At 39.2% G+C, this 13,587-nt stretch overlaps 1 protein-coding gene across 3 annotated transcripts in view; it reads left to right on the top strand.

Annotated features, from left to right (window-relative positions):
- Positions 1 to 10,823, top strand: part of TENM1 (teneurin transmembrane protein 1) — a 794,660-nt gene extending 783,837 nt beyond the window's left edge. For all 3 annotated transcript variants that reach the window (XM_025431163.3, XM_049107241.1, XM_049107240.1), the window contains 3 exons: positions 792 to 2,012; positions 2,798 to 2,940; positions 5,149 to 10,823. In XM_025431163.3, coding sequence (XP_025286948.2) covers positions 792 to 2,012; positions 2,798 to 2,940; positions 5,149 to 5,907 — 2,123 coding nt within the window. In that variant the 3' untranslated portion in view covers positions 5,908 to 10,823. The remainder of the gene's footprint in view (positions 1 to 791; positions 2,013 to 2,797; positions 2,941 to 5,148) is intronic.
- Positions 10,824 to 13,587: the final 2,764 nt, after the last annotated feature.

The following is a 13,587-nucleotide window of genomic DNA, read 5'->3' as shown; positions in this document are numbered from 1 at the left end:
ACCATATGGGTCAGTATTGTTTTATGAAATTTTTACCGGCCACAGTGTGAAACAGAAGCATTAACCTGTAGTCATCCAATCCAATAAACATTCACTTTACTTACTAAATTATCTTCCATTGAAAATTTAAAACCCCTGTTATAGGCTGCATGAAAGCTGATTCCTTAAAAACCTACTGGGCATTTCTCTTTCTGTGTCTCAGCTCTTGGAAAAGTTGAGATCCAAGAACCTGGTCGAACTGTGTCCTCCATCCTAACTCTCCACCAGATCTTCCCAGAGACACAGCTACAAGACTTGAGCGTCCCTGGCAAGGGCCTAAGCCCCGTGTGACCTTTATAAGCCTCAGTTGATGACAAAACATGTTCAAAAGTCAGGACTTTTGAATATATTTCATCCTTTGGGCTTATAAAATGCCCAAAGTCAGTTACCTTAATGCTGGACTTTGTCAACACCTGACCTACTGACTTTGTCACATAGGTTAAACAAATTAAAAGTACTTTTGTCAGTTATTATAACAAGAAAACATGTTTATAATATCAGTCTCACCACCCCAAGCCACTGAATGAGTTATTACTTAAATAGCTCCTGTAATTAAATTATTCTATAACTATAGCATCTGGTATTCTTTTCATATTTAATGACCACAACTATAAGAGTATGTATCTATGAGATGATATGCCCAGGTGTGAATGTAAAAGTATCACTACTAAAGTCAGTGACACTAGATCTTTCTGACTGCTCAACATTATGCATCTAGTTCTGTTCTCATTATTTTTATTTTGATTCTTCAGGACCTCTTATTGGACGCCAGATCTTCAGATTCAGTGAAGAAGGTCTGGTGAATGCTCGGTTTGACTACAGCTACAACAACTTCCGCGTCACCAGCATGCAAGCTGTGATCAATGAGACCCCTTTGCCCATAGATCTGTACCGATATGTTGATGTTTCTGGTAGAACAGAGCAGTTTGGAAAATTCAGTGTCATTAATTACGATTTAAATCAGGTCATAACTACTACGGTGATGAAGCACACCAAAATCTTCAGTGCCAACGGACAAGTTATTGAAGTTCAATATGAAATCCTAAAGGCAATTGCCTACTGGATGACTATTCAATATGATAATATGGGGCGTATGGTAATATGTGATATAAGAGTAGGAGTAGATGCCAACATAACAAGATACTTCTATGAATACGATGCTGATGGGCAACTTCAAACTGTTTCTGTAAATGACAAAACGCAGTGGCGTTATAGTTATGATCTGAATGGAAACATCAACCTCCTAAGCCATGGGAATAGTGCTCGTCTTACTCCTCTCCGATATGACCTCCGAGACCGCATCACCAGACTAGGAGAAATTCAGTATAAAATGGATGAAGATGGCTTTCTGAGGCAGAGGGGAAATGATATCTTTGAATATAATTCTAATGGTCTGCTGCAGAAAGCCTACAATAAGGCTTCTGGCTGGACTGTGCAGTATTATTATGATGGGCTTGGGCGACGTGTCGCCAGTAAGTCCAGCCTAGGGCAACACCTTCAGTTCTTTTATGCAGACCTTGCCAACCCCATAAGAGTCACTCATTTGTACAACCACACGAGCTCAGAGATCACATCTCTGTATTATGATCTCCAAGGTCACCTTATTGCCATGGAGCTAAGCAGTGGTGAAGAATATTATGTAGCCTGTGATAATACAGGCACCCCACTGGCTGTATTTAGCAGTCGAGGTCAGGTGATAAAGGAGATATTGTACACACCTTATGGAGATATATATCATGACACTTACCCTGACTTTCAGGTCATCATTGGTTTTCATGGAGGACTGTATGATTTGCTTACTAAATTAGTGCACCTGGGGCAACGGGATTATGATGTTGTTGCTGGTAGGTGGACGACACCTAATCATCACATATGGAAACAGTTGAACCTCCTTCCTAAACCATTCAACCTCTACTCCTTTGAAAATAACTACCCAGTTGGCAAAATTCAAGACGTTGCAAAGTATACCACAGGTATAAAACTTTACACTAAACTTGATATAACATTATGGTGTTTATCATATAATCTCAGTGCCTCTGTAAATATGCTTCCTCTTCCTGCCAGTTAGGCCACAAGTTATTGTGCAGTCACTCTCTTCCTTAGTCTGCTAGAGTGAGCAGAACTGTGCATGTGGCAGAAGACCTGATACTTTTGCATCCCAGGACACCTTTTCTTCCCTTTTAAGCATTCTGTTTATAGTTCTCACTCTTAAAAGCTTATATGAAGGGTGCCTGGGTGGCTCAGTTGGTTGAGCATCTGCCTTCAGCTAGGGTCATGATCTCGGGGTTCTAGGATGGAGCCCCAGCGTCGGGCTCCCTGCTCAGTGGGGAGTCTGCTTATTTCTCTTGCTCTACCCTTCCCCCTGCTTGTGTTTGCTGTCTCTCTCATTCACTTTCTCTCAAATAAATAAAATCTTTTTTAAAAATCTTATATGAATAATTTCATAAAAGAAAAATTCAGGATTATGTTCTACCAAATAAATCTAATATTGTGGACTGTGTGACCTCAGTGCTATTATCACATTAAGAGTTTCAGTGCTGTAAACTGAACCTATCTCTGTGATTATCCATGAATCAAAAGGTTTCCCTGTAGAGAGAGGATCATATATTTTAGAGCAGGTGATAGTAGGGAGAATTTTATCCCTAACTTCCCATTGGCTGAACATTTTGAAGGCAGGAGAGGTACAGTTCAGGCTTTCCACAAAGGTTGTAAAGTATGGGCTTCATCATTTTTTTCTTTTATATTTTGTGCCTCACAGACATTGGAAGTTGGTTGGAGCTGTTTGGTTTCCAGTTACACAATGTTCTACCTGGATTTCCCAAACCAGAATTAGAAAATTTGGAATTAACTTATGAACTTCTACAGCTTCAGACAAAAACTCAAGAGTGGGATCCTGGAAAGGTTAGTTAAAATTTTACCATCTCTATTTGTCTGAAAAAGCAGATCATCCAACACCATGACATGGCATTAACATATATTCATTTACTTCTTTTTGAGTTGTCTTGAATATTCACTGAAATGTCCACAATTGTCCATTAATTAATTAATTAATGAGGAGGTAGGAAAAAAGTTTCCATGAAGAAAGGATCAGAGAATTGGAGCTTTTAGAAAAGACAAGACTAACATGGGATTTGATGACTTGCTGCAGTAAACAAACAAGAGAAACTAAACTTTTAAAATTCTGAAACGGGCTGCCAAGGGCAATTATGGATTCTGTATAGAGAAAACTGTTCACTGACATAAAAATTTCCAACAGCAAAATAATTTAAGGCATAGTGCATTAAAAGCATGGGAAGAACAGAATTAAATTATTCTGACAAAGAAAAAGTATGTAAGAGCATTGAAGTAAAAATAATAAATATTATAGGGATAAAGTGTCTGGGAAAATAGGAATACCAAACTATTCACGGTTCAGCAGATAATTTCATCAAGAGTATGAGGTACAAATGAAAACAAGAAGTAACTTTTCCCTACAATTGAAAGAAATGGAGGAGTGTCTCTTTGCAAAAAAAAAAAAAAAAAAAAATTACTTCAGCAAAATAAAACAAATATGGATGGGGGGGCTTGAAATTTAAGTGTAAAAAATCAGAGGCACCTGGCTGCCTCGGTCAGTTGAGCATCTGCCTTTGGCTCAGGTCATGATCTCAGGGTCCTGGGATTGAGCCCTGGATTAGGCTCCCTGCTCAGCGGGGAGTCTGCTTCTCCCTCTGTCCTACCCTCACCCCAGCTCATGCTCTCTCACTCTCACTTTTGCTCTCTCTTAAATAAATAAATAAAATCTTTTTAAAATTTATAAGGGAAAGGCAATTCTAAATAGGTACTATAGGCTTATCCTGTTTTGTAAAGTCATATAATATGTAAAAGTAATATTTGTAATTAAAAAGTAATTAAGTCTTTTTTATAATTAAAAGTCCTTTAAAAAGTTAATCAAAATGTTGAAATTGCTGAAGCTTTGTTATGGATACTTGGAGGTTCACTATTCTCTTGATTTCCTAATATTGAAAATGCCCATAATAAAAAAGGGTTGTTGGGCAGCCCCGGTGGCTCAGCGGTTTAGCGCCGCCTTCAGCCCAGGGCATGATCCTGGAGACCCTGGATCGAGTCCCACATCGGGCTCCCTGCATGGAGCCTGCTTCTCCCTCTGCCTGTGCCTCTGCCTCTGTGTGTGTGTGTGTCTCTCTCTCTATAAATAAATAAATAAATAAAAATGTAAAAAAAAAAAGGTTGTTTTTTTTTAAGTACACATAAGAAGATCAGTGAACTTCTTGCTGATTTGTTGTAGTCATTTATAAGGTCACAATCTCTTAATTTTTTTAAAGATTCTATTTATTTATTTATGAGAGACACAGGGAGAGAGAGAGGCAGAGACATAGAGACACAGGCAGAGGGAGAAGCAGGCTCCATGCAGGGAGCCCGATGCGGGACTCGATCCCGGGTCTCCAGGATCAGGCCCTGGGCCGAAGGCAGACACTCAACCGCTGAGCCACCCAGGGATGCCCTGGTTACAATCTCTAAAAGCAAGAATAGGGCAGCCTGGGTGGCTTAGCGGTTTAGTGCCTTCTTCGGCCCAGGGCCTGATCCTGGAGACCCGGGATCGAGTCCCGCATTGGGCTCCCTGCATGGAGCCTGCTTCTCCCTCTGCCTGTGTCTCTGCCTCTCTCTCTCTCTCTGTCTCTCATGAATAAATAAATAAAATCTGTAAAAAAAAAAAAAGCAAGAATAATGCCTTAAGCCATCTCTACCCTCACCGTGGCTACTGTATCACACCACACAGAGTGACAAACAGCTAGTCAGTATTAGTTACACTGGTGAAATTAAAATGTCTTTCTTCAGGAGGAGCTGGACCCACTTACCTTGAAGTGGCTCCTAGCTCTGAGATTCTATGATACCAAGCTTGAACAAATCACCCTATGTTTAACTCACCGAGGCCACAAGAAGTGTATGCAAGGTGACCCAGTAACCTGTTAGTCGTGTCCTTGCCAAATCTCTGATGAAGAGATTCCAAATTTGGAGTGAAATTTGTTGTGAAATCACTCACCGGAACGGTAAGGCAAGAAGGTGCTTTTCACAATCACCAAGCATTTGCACTGTACCTTTCTTCTTTCCTAGACCATTCTAGGTATTCAGTGCGAGCTCCAGAAACAGCTCAGGAATTTCATTTCCTTGGACCAACTTCCTATGACCCCTCGATACAATGATGGACGGTGCCTTGAAGGAGGGAAGCAACCAAGGTTTGCTGCTGTTCCTTCTGTCTTTGGAAAAGGTATAAAATTCGCCATCAAGGATGGCATAGTAACAGCCGATATCATAGGAGTAGCAAATGAAGATAGCAGGCGGCTTGCTGCCATTCTCAATAATGCTCATTACCTGGAAAACCTACATTTTACCATAGAGGGGAGGGACACTCACTATTTCATTAAGCTCGGGTCTCTGGAGGAAGACCTGGTGCTCATTGGTAACACAGGGGGGAGGCGGATTCTAGAGAATGGTGTCAATGTCACTGTGTCCCAGATGACTTCTGTGTTGAATGGGAGGACTAGACGGTTTGCAGATATCCAGCTCCAGCACGGGGCTCTGTGCTTCAACATCCGGTATGGGACAACTGTCGAAGAGGAGAAGAATCACGTGTTGGAGATTGCCAGACAGCGCGCTGTGGCCCAGGCCTGGACTAAGGAGCAAAGAAGGCTGCAAGAAGGGGAGGAGGGTATTCGAGCATGGACAGAGGGGGAGAAGCAGCAGCTGTTGAGCACTGGGAGGGTACAAGGTTATGATGGGTATTTTGTTTTGTCTGTTGAGCAGTATCTAGAACTTTCTGACAGTGCCAACAATATTCACTTTATGAGACAGAGCGAAATAGGCAGGAGGTAACAAAAAAAATCTCTGCCTTTGCGTCACCAAAGACTGCCTGTTTTTAAAAACATAAAATGGTTTATTGTATTGGTTTTCTAGATCAGAACTCTGTATATGTAAATATGGAGGAAAAACATATCCAACTGCCTTTCAATGTGACGGAAGATGGTATTTTAATATTGTTTGTTTAAACTCTTTAAGAAATGACAGATTTTTAGTTCTTGTGTGGCAGTATTCAAAATAACACAAGTAAAACAGCTAAAACAAAAGTATTCAGAAAGCACCACTTTAAATTTGTCAAGCCATGCACATGTTCAAATATAAAGAACTCAAGGTTCTATATCTCTATCGTGACACAAAATTTCACATTTAACCGTCGGCAGAGCTTATGGGCTATTTGAAGATGTGGTGCAATATTCTGAACCTTGCATTTCGAAAGACTGCCAGCCCTCTCACATTTTCCAGATGCGTAATAGGAAACGTAAAAAGAAGTGTAAAATGTCCTCAGCCACCATCTCCCAGAGTCAGGACCCATTTGCCTCTCCTCCCTGGTTATTCCTCCTTGCTTGTGAAAGTAAATGCCATGTTGTTGTGCTGTGTTTTGGCGTGTGGTGGCTGGGTTCTGCCTACCACGCTTCCCTGCGGGTGTGGTAACCAGACTGAATTGCCACTATCTGCTTGTGTGTACATGATACCAGGGCAGCTGGCCAGTGTTAACTTCTCCCACACAACCTGTTCTGACTACATTTTTTTACCAAATTGTCCAGCTGTATTGGCATCATGTAAGCATAGCTTTCATTAACCTGGGTAGGAATTTCTCATTTATATATAGGGTGTGTTTTGGTCATAGTTTCACGTTAGTGATTCCGTATTTATACACTAATCCAATGGCTTTGTGCACACGAAAGGTAATTTACTACAAATGATTCTGGTACAAAATAAGAAAAAGAAAAAGAAAAAAGAGGCGTCAGCAGGCATGCATGCCTGACATGCCAATAAATATGTTCACTACTACTGCAGAAATTCACAAGAGCCAAAACCTTTCAAAACAAACAAACAAACAAACAAACAGACCTAGTACTAAGACGAAAGGAAAGTACCAAAGGAAAGACCAAACCAAACATCACAGTAGTTGCTGCCACATTGATTCATCCCCCTTGGATTTATCTTTCAAATGTACAATTCTGCATTGACCATCTCCCAGCCACAGTAAGGAAATTTAATTAAGTGAACCCTTTCCGATCTCAGACATTTCAACTAATTATAGAGAGGCAGACTGTTTTTTGCTGAAATAATTTATGCAGTTATTTATTTTAGATCTCTGTCTTCACCCATTTATTTTGATTTAATCATCTGTCCTGCCTAGAAAAATAACTATTTTCCAGGAAGGGTAATTTTGTTCCATGATCAGTTAAACTTTGGAAAAAGATCAGGATTAGTGTTAATATCAGCTGCAGTTTCTCAATCTTTATGAATCCTGTAGTAAAAAGAAGCCCCTTCGTTAGCTGTGAGATTTGTGCCCAGTGACAAAGAGACAGTTTGTAAAACGCTGTGTAATTGTACGTTACCACAAATGAAAATACACGACAGCACAATGTGGCCTGTTGAAAATTCCCCTGAGCCAGCTTCAGCACTTTCATCACTGGGTCTGCACATTTGCTATGTCTGAAGGAAAATTTATGATGGAATGTTACAGTTTGGATTCTTTCCAGCTACTACCTAAATGCAGTGTGGGGGTCATTGCCCTGCTTTGTGATGGCAGTTTTTTTGAAAATATGCAAAGTCAGAATTCAGGCTCAGGTTAAGGTTTTTAAAGAGTCTGACTCCTTACTCCACCAAGTAGAATAAGGGAAAGGCAAGGATCTGCACAGCAGGGGAAGGTATATCCAGACATTTCATTTTCAAAAACATCAGGTTGAGATTACCACATTCTTACACATGTATTCCGAAAGAGAGAGAATTCATGATGAGCTCCTCTCTCTCTTTTTTTAAAGGTTTTATTTATTCATTTGAGAGAGAGACAGAGAGCATGAGGGGAGGGAGGGGCAGAGGGAGGGGGAGAAGGAGAAGCAGACTCCCCGCTGAGCACAGATCCCAATGCTGGGCTTGATCCTAAGACCGGGACCAGGACCAGGACCAGGAGATCATGACCTGAGGTCAGGGCAGATGCTTAACCAACTGAACCACCCAGGTGCCCCTCCTCTCTCTTTTTAATTGGAAGCACACCAGCTCAAGAGATTACTAATATAGACTACAATCATATTATTGCTTTTCTTTTTTCTGAATCAGGCCTGCGTTAGTGGTACAGTATTTATTTAAGATGGGATTCTAAAATTATGAACAAACTTGTTGAAAATTTGAATACCTCCACACCAACCTAAAAATGGACCTTAAATTCCTAGAACCTCTGATTTTCTTTTAAATCAATGGAAAAATAATTTGCGAACTGTATATAGAGAGTGCATTCATAAATGTGATGATGTATTTTATCACTAATCCAAGATGTCAATATTAGAGTCTATTTTGCTTATATTTTAAGCGATTATTATACTTTTTTGCAATTCACTGATGTATCATTTTCAAACTGCTTTAAATATCCATTAGAAACAAATATTTGAAGCTTTTACTTAATAGTAATTACCTTGAACTGTGCATTTCTAGTTTGTAATACATATTTATTTAGTTTGTGCCTTTAGTTTCTTAAAGTTATATTTGTATTATATTCAGGAAATGCACTTTTTATCACTTACAGCTGTGGTTTTAATACTGCCTTGAACTATTATTACTCTCTTTACAACTTCCAAAGTTTTTGGAAAGAAAGAGGAAAAACCCAAAAGGTTAGCACCAATGAACAGTAAATCTAAGAGAAACATTTTGGCATTTCTTAATAAGAACACGGAGATATTGGGTACATAGTTCAGCTGAATACAAAGAATGCCTTCATCGATTTGTAGTTCTGAAGTTTAACTTAATGAAAGAACAATTTGTTTGCATTTCCTGATGAAAGTAAATGCATCCTAAAGAGAAAGATATGAATTTCTCAAACCCAGAGCACAGGCAGCTGACACTGCACAGCCACACACTATTCAAGTAAGCTCAAATGAGAGCATGCTAGTTGGGCTCTCATGAAGAACATTCTGGGCTGGAGGCAGAGAATACTCTGTGGTTGTTTCTTTTTCCTAGTTAGGCCCATTTTATTTGTGCTGTTTTGTTTTGTTTTGTTTTTACTCTTGCACTACAGTCTAGAGATCCAAATGAACTGCAAAGTTGACAGTTTAACAGACATTTAAAAACATATATTTTTAGTTGTCATTCTAATCTTATTGATTAGAAGCATGACTCCTGAAGGAAAGGGAAATAAAGCCCAATTCATACTAATTTCTAGCAAAACACTCACCATATAAATAGACATATGTTTTATTTTTAACCCAGCAAAATACTGTATAAGTATGTCCTTTACTGTCAATTTATCTAGAAGATCTATAATATATAGACTATATATATAATATATATATATATACAACATAGCCAAATGTATAAAAACTTGACAATGTATAATTTGGAATTCACATGCTAACTACATAGAGAAGTATAAAATTGAATGATAATTTTTCTAAGATTTTTCTTTTTCATCTCTGTTGACACAGTTTCAAACATTCTATCATGTTGCTCCTACTTTTTTTCTTTTCTTTCCTTTTTTAAAAATTCATTTTTAACCAGACTAGACCCCACTGTAATATCACCTGAGAGAGTCAGGGTGAAGTTTTTGCATTTATAAAGATACGTTCCTGTAAGGGCGATTATAATGAAAGCAAGAGTGCAGGAATCAACTATTGAAAGACACTTTAGGGGAGACTGGAGTGTATTCTAGCTTGTGGAGAGACAGAAGGCTACAGATTGGATGCAACATTCTTGTTTTCTTGGAGAAACTCACATACACATAGCTGACTTGACTAGTACTTCAGATCTCAGACTGCTCTTCCACAGCCTTCTGTAAGGTTCTTTATTCTGCAAAAGAAAAAAAAAACAACAAAAACAAAAAAAAAAACACAAAAAAATTTAAAAACATTAAAAAACAAAAAAAAACAAAAAAATTTAAAAAGCAAAACAAAAAAAAACAGAAAACAACAAACAACAAAAAGAATTCAACCACAAAATAGTGACTGTTATTTCAGTGTGTCCTTCATGTGAAAGCTCTTAAGGACCAAACCTACTACTGTGTGTAAGAAGAAATTACTTCCTAAACAGTAACTGAAAATAGTTAGTTAAACTTGCTGTGGATTTTGTCTTGGCAGTTGTCATCTTACATTATTTGTCAAAGGAAATGTGTTTGGCAGTTAAAAATCTTTCCTTAGATTTAGTGGTGGACTTTAACCTCTTAAATAAATGTTAGTATATCAGATTGTGTCCTTGAAAAATATTTTACTTGTATGAATCATGACAATGTCTAGATCTTTACTATTCTTCTGGCAAAAGCATCAGTAAGAAAGAAGGTGAAAAAGAGAAGTATAGCCTTTACGTCAGAAAAATATTCTTTTTAGCTGCTTACTTTCTCATGAAAAGTAAAGATGTTTACAGTGTATGCCAAGATTTTCAGTTTCTATATAACAACAGTTAGAGGTTCTAATCATACTGAAAATTGTGTTATAATGGCCTGAGCCATGTTGCTAGGAAACAATAGGTTCCAATTTTGTATTCCTGCTCTCACTCCTGTGCTGAAAAGTGACTGGATACTGTACAGGTTCATGTTCTCTGGCTGCAGTTAAATGGTCTTTTGCATTTTGCTCTGGCTTTCAGGCCAGAAGCATGCATTTTTCTACAAGAGCATCACAACAACATGCTGTAAATATTTAAAGTTAAACATTATGTGTCGATATTTGAAAGAAAAAAGTACTTTGAATATTTCATTTTTAAAAAATAAAATTGCAAATGAACACCGTGTCCCATTTTATTCATGCGCCAAACTGCACTCTCAAGTCTGTCTGGTCACCTGAGACTTGAAAAGTAGCTCACTAACAGGGAACAATAAAACCACATCATCTTGAAAATGAAGGTGCAGAAATAAAAAAGGCACTAATCCTAAGCAGATGTCTCTTCATTTTTATTTTTTGTCCAAATAGGATCTCTGACACAAGTTACCATTTAATAAAAAAGGGGGGGGGGAGAAGAAGAGTAGTAGCTGTGGCAAATTTAAATGCCTCTAGGCTATTACTTTCAAAAAGCTTCTTTCTCTTGTTGATGCCTCTCTGAGCAATGGAAAGAAAATGAATTGCAGAAGGGGTGGGGTAGAGCTAGGAGAGCAGAGCACGCAGATGCATTGGCAAAAAAGCAGAGTGGGGGAGAAAGGCAGTCAGGAAAGACTAAAAAACAACAGCTGGCACGTCCTGGGCAATCACAGTGGCCATTTGGCACTTATTTTTCACAAGAAGGTATTTACGACTGACACCGGGAAAGCGGCCGATAGATCTTGCAAAATCCAGCTTGATAGTAATGGGGCACCCAGAGTCCAAACAACCTGTTTGTTTCTGAAACTTGCTTGGAATCCTGGAATTTACATCACTCTTAAATGCCCTGCTGCCTTTTTATTCAGTGATATATAGGGTAGTCTCCCCTTCTCTGCACTTTCGCGTTTCAGGGCTTCAGCTGCCCCAGAGTCACTTGCTCTCCTCCTTGATCTTCTGATGTTGTCAGGTCTGGAATAGCCTCACGCTGCCCGGTGCGCGCGTCATCCCCCTCACTTCCTCCCATCACACAGGCATTTTATCACCTCGCATCATCGCAAGAAGGGTGAGCACAGCACAGCAGGATGTCTTGAGAAAGAAAGAGTCCACATCCGTGTAACTTTCATTTCAGTATATTGTTATAATTGTTCTTTTTTCTTATTACGTATTGTTGTTAATCCCTTGCTGTGCCTAATCTATAGATTAAACTTTCTCACACATATGTACACATGGGACAAAACATAGTATGTCTAAGATCCGGTACTATCCATGGCTTCAGGCATCCGTGGGAGTCTTGGAACGCATCCCCCACAGATGAAGGGAGATCACTGGAACACAGATGCAGTGAGAAGATTCCTGGAGCAGAAGACAATCTTGATCGGTCCAACACAACCAATCAGCAAAAAGCAACGGGGTCAGGGGACTGGGGGTGGGGGTGAGGGGGAAGCATTAGTATCACCTGGTCATTTTTTTCAACTCTGCATCCCACCCCTCCTGCAGTGTGCAAAACGAAACAGGCCAGAGCGCCTACACGGAGAGAATTATTAAACGAGAGAAGAGATTTCTCCATATCCTTCCCTATTCACCCTGTTAGAGATCTTTGAATATCAGTGCTATTTAAATTTTTAGCATATTACTTCCTTAAATTTATATGATTCTAGTACCTCAGTAATTCTAAGGAGGCAAGCAAGAGTTCATTGTTCCTGCTTGGCAAATGCAATAATAGTAACAGACCGACTTACCTAACTAAGGTCTCAGGGATAATCTGACAAAGCTGAAAAAATTCAAATCTCAAATATTATGCCTATGGGCTCTCTCCAGTCAATCGGTTTTCTTGTATCTTTCTACATAAAGCTATTCGTTTAAGAGGCCAATGACCGGGCAGCCTGGGTGGCTCAACGGTTTAGCACCGCTTTAGGCCCAGGGTCTGATCCTGGAGTCCTAGGATCGAGTCCCGCATCAGGCTTCCTGCATGGAGCCTGTTTCTCCCTCTGCCTGTGTCTCTGCTTCTCTCTCTCTCTCTCTCTCTCTCTCTCTGTGTGTCTCTCATGAATAAATAAAGTCTTTTTTTTTAAAGAGGCTAACGACCTAACGATGAACATTCTGCATTTTACCACAAGTTTGGCCAACGAGGGCACGTTATGAAAGTATCCAAACTGAGTAGTTTAACTTCACCCCTAGCTGCAAACTCCAAACTAATGGTATCCCATTTACTGCAAGGACAAACACAGGCGACCACGTTGAATTTACAGCTCTCTAATAGGAAGACTAGGCATCCTGTAACCTTGAAATGCTCAAGGGCAAACCTGGATTTTATGATTAATAGACTCTGGATGCTGAACTCAATAAAGTGAATCAAATAAAACATGAGCTGATGTCTAAACCTTCTTAACAGATTTTTAAAGCTATTTCTCACTTTTTTAATTATCTATTCATTCTATCACGAATAATATCTTAAATCCAGCCCTCCATTTATACTAGAAGTCTCCATCAGAGGCATCCTCTGTAGCCTTATTCTATCTACGTACTACCACGAAGCTTACTTGCTTGTAATAGCCAAACTGAAATTACCTAAGCTTGTCTCCCTTACTGACCTTATCTCTTAAGAACAAACTTCAGAGGAAATGAATGAGTGTTTGACAAACTGTCATGTTCCTGTGGGCTTGCTGACACACTTTTTTTTTCTGAAGAAAGGTGTACACTTGGAAATATACGTGCATTTTTCTATCTTGACTCAGCATCTTACAGGTATGTTAGCATGGCAATATTTTAGATATGGCAAGGATATGACCTTTCTGTAAAGCCGCAAGCTATTATGTACTTGGAAATAGCAAGAATGCTTATGCTGGGAGAGAAAAAGTGAAAAAACTTTATGAGTAAAAGACCAGCAAAAGAAAACAGTGGGCAGACACTTCAACTGGAAAGTTTGATAGTAACAAACTCAGAAAAGCACTTACCTTTTTCAGAGAATGTGTCC

Source organism: Canis lupus, chromosome X, assembly GCF_003254725.2.
Source record: "Canis lupus dingo isolate Sandy chromosome X, ASM325472v2, whole genome shotgun sequence".
Taxonomy (NCBI): Eukaryota; Metazoa; Chordata; class Mammalia; order Carnivora; family Canidae; genus Canis; species Canis lupus.
This window is presented reverse-complemented; position numbering and strand designations above follow the sequence as displayed.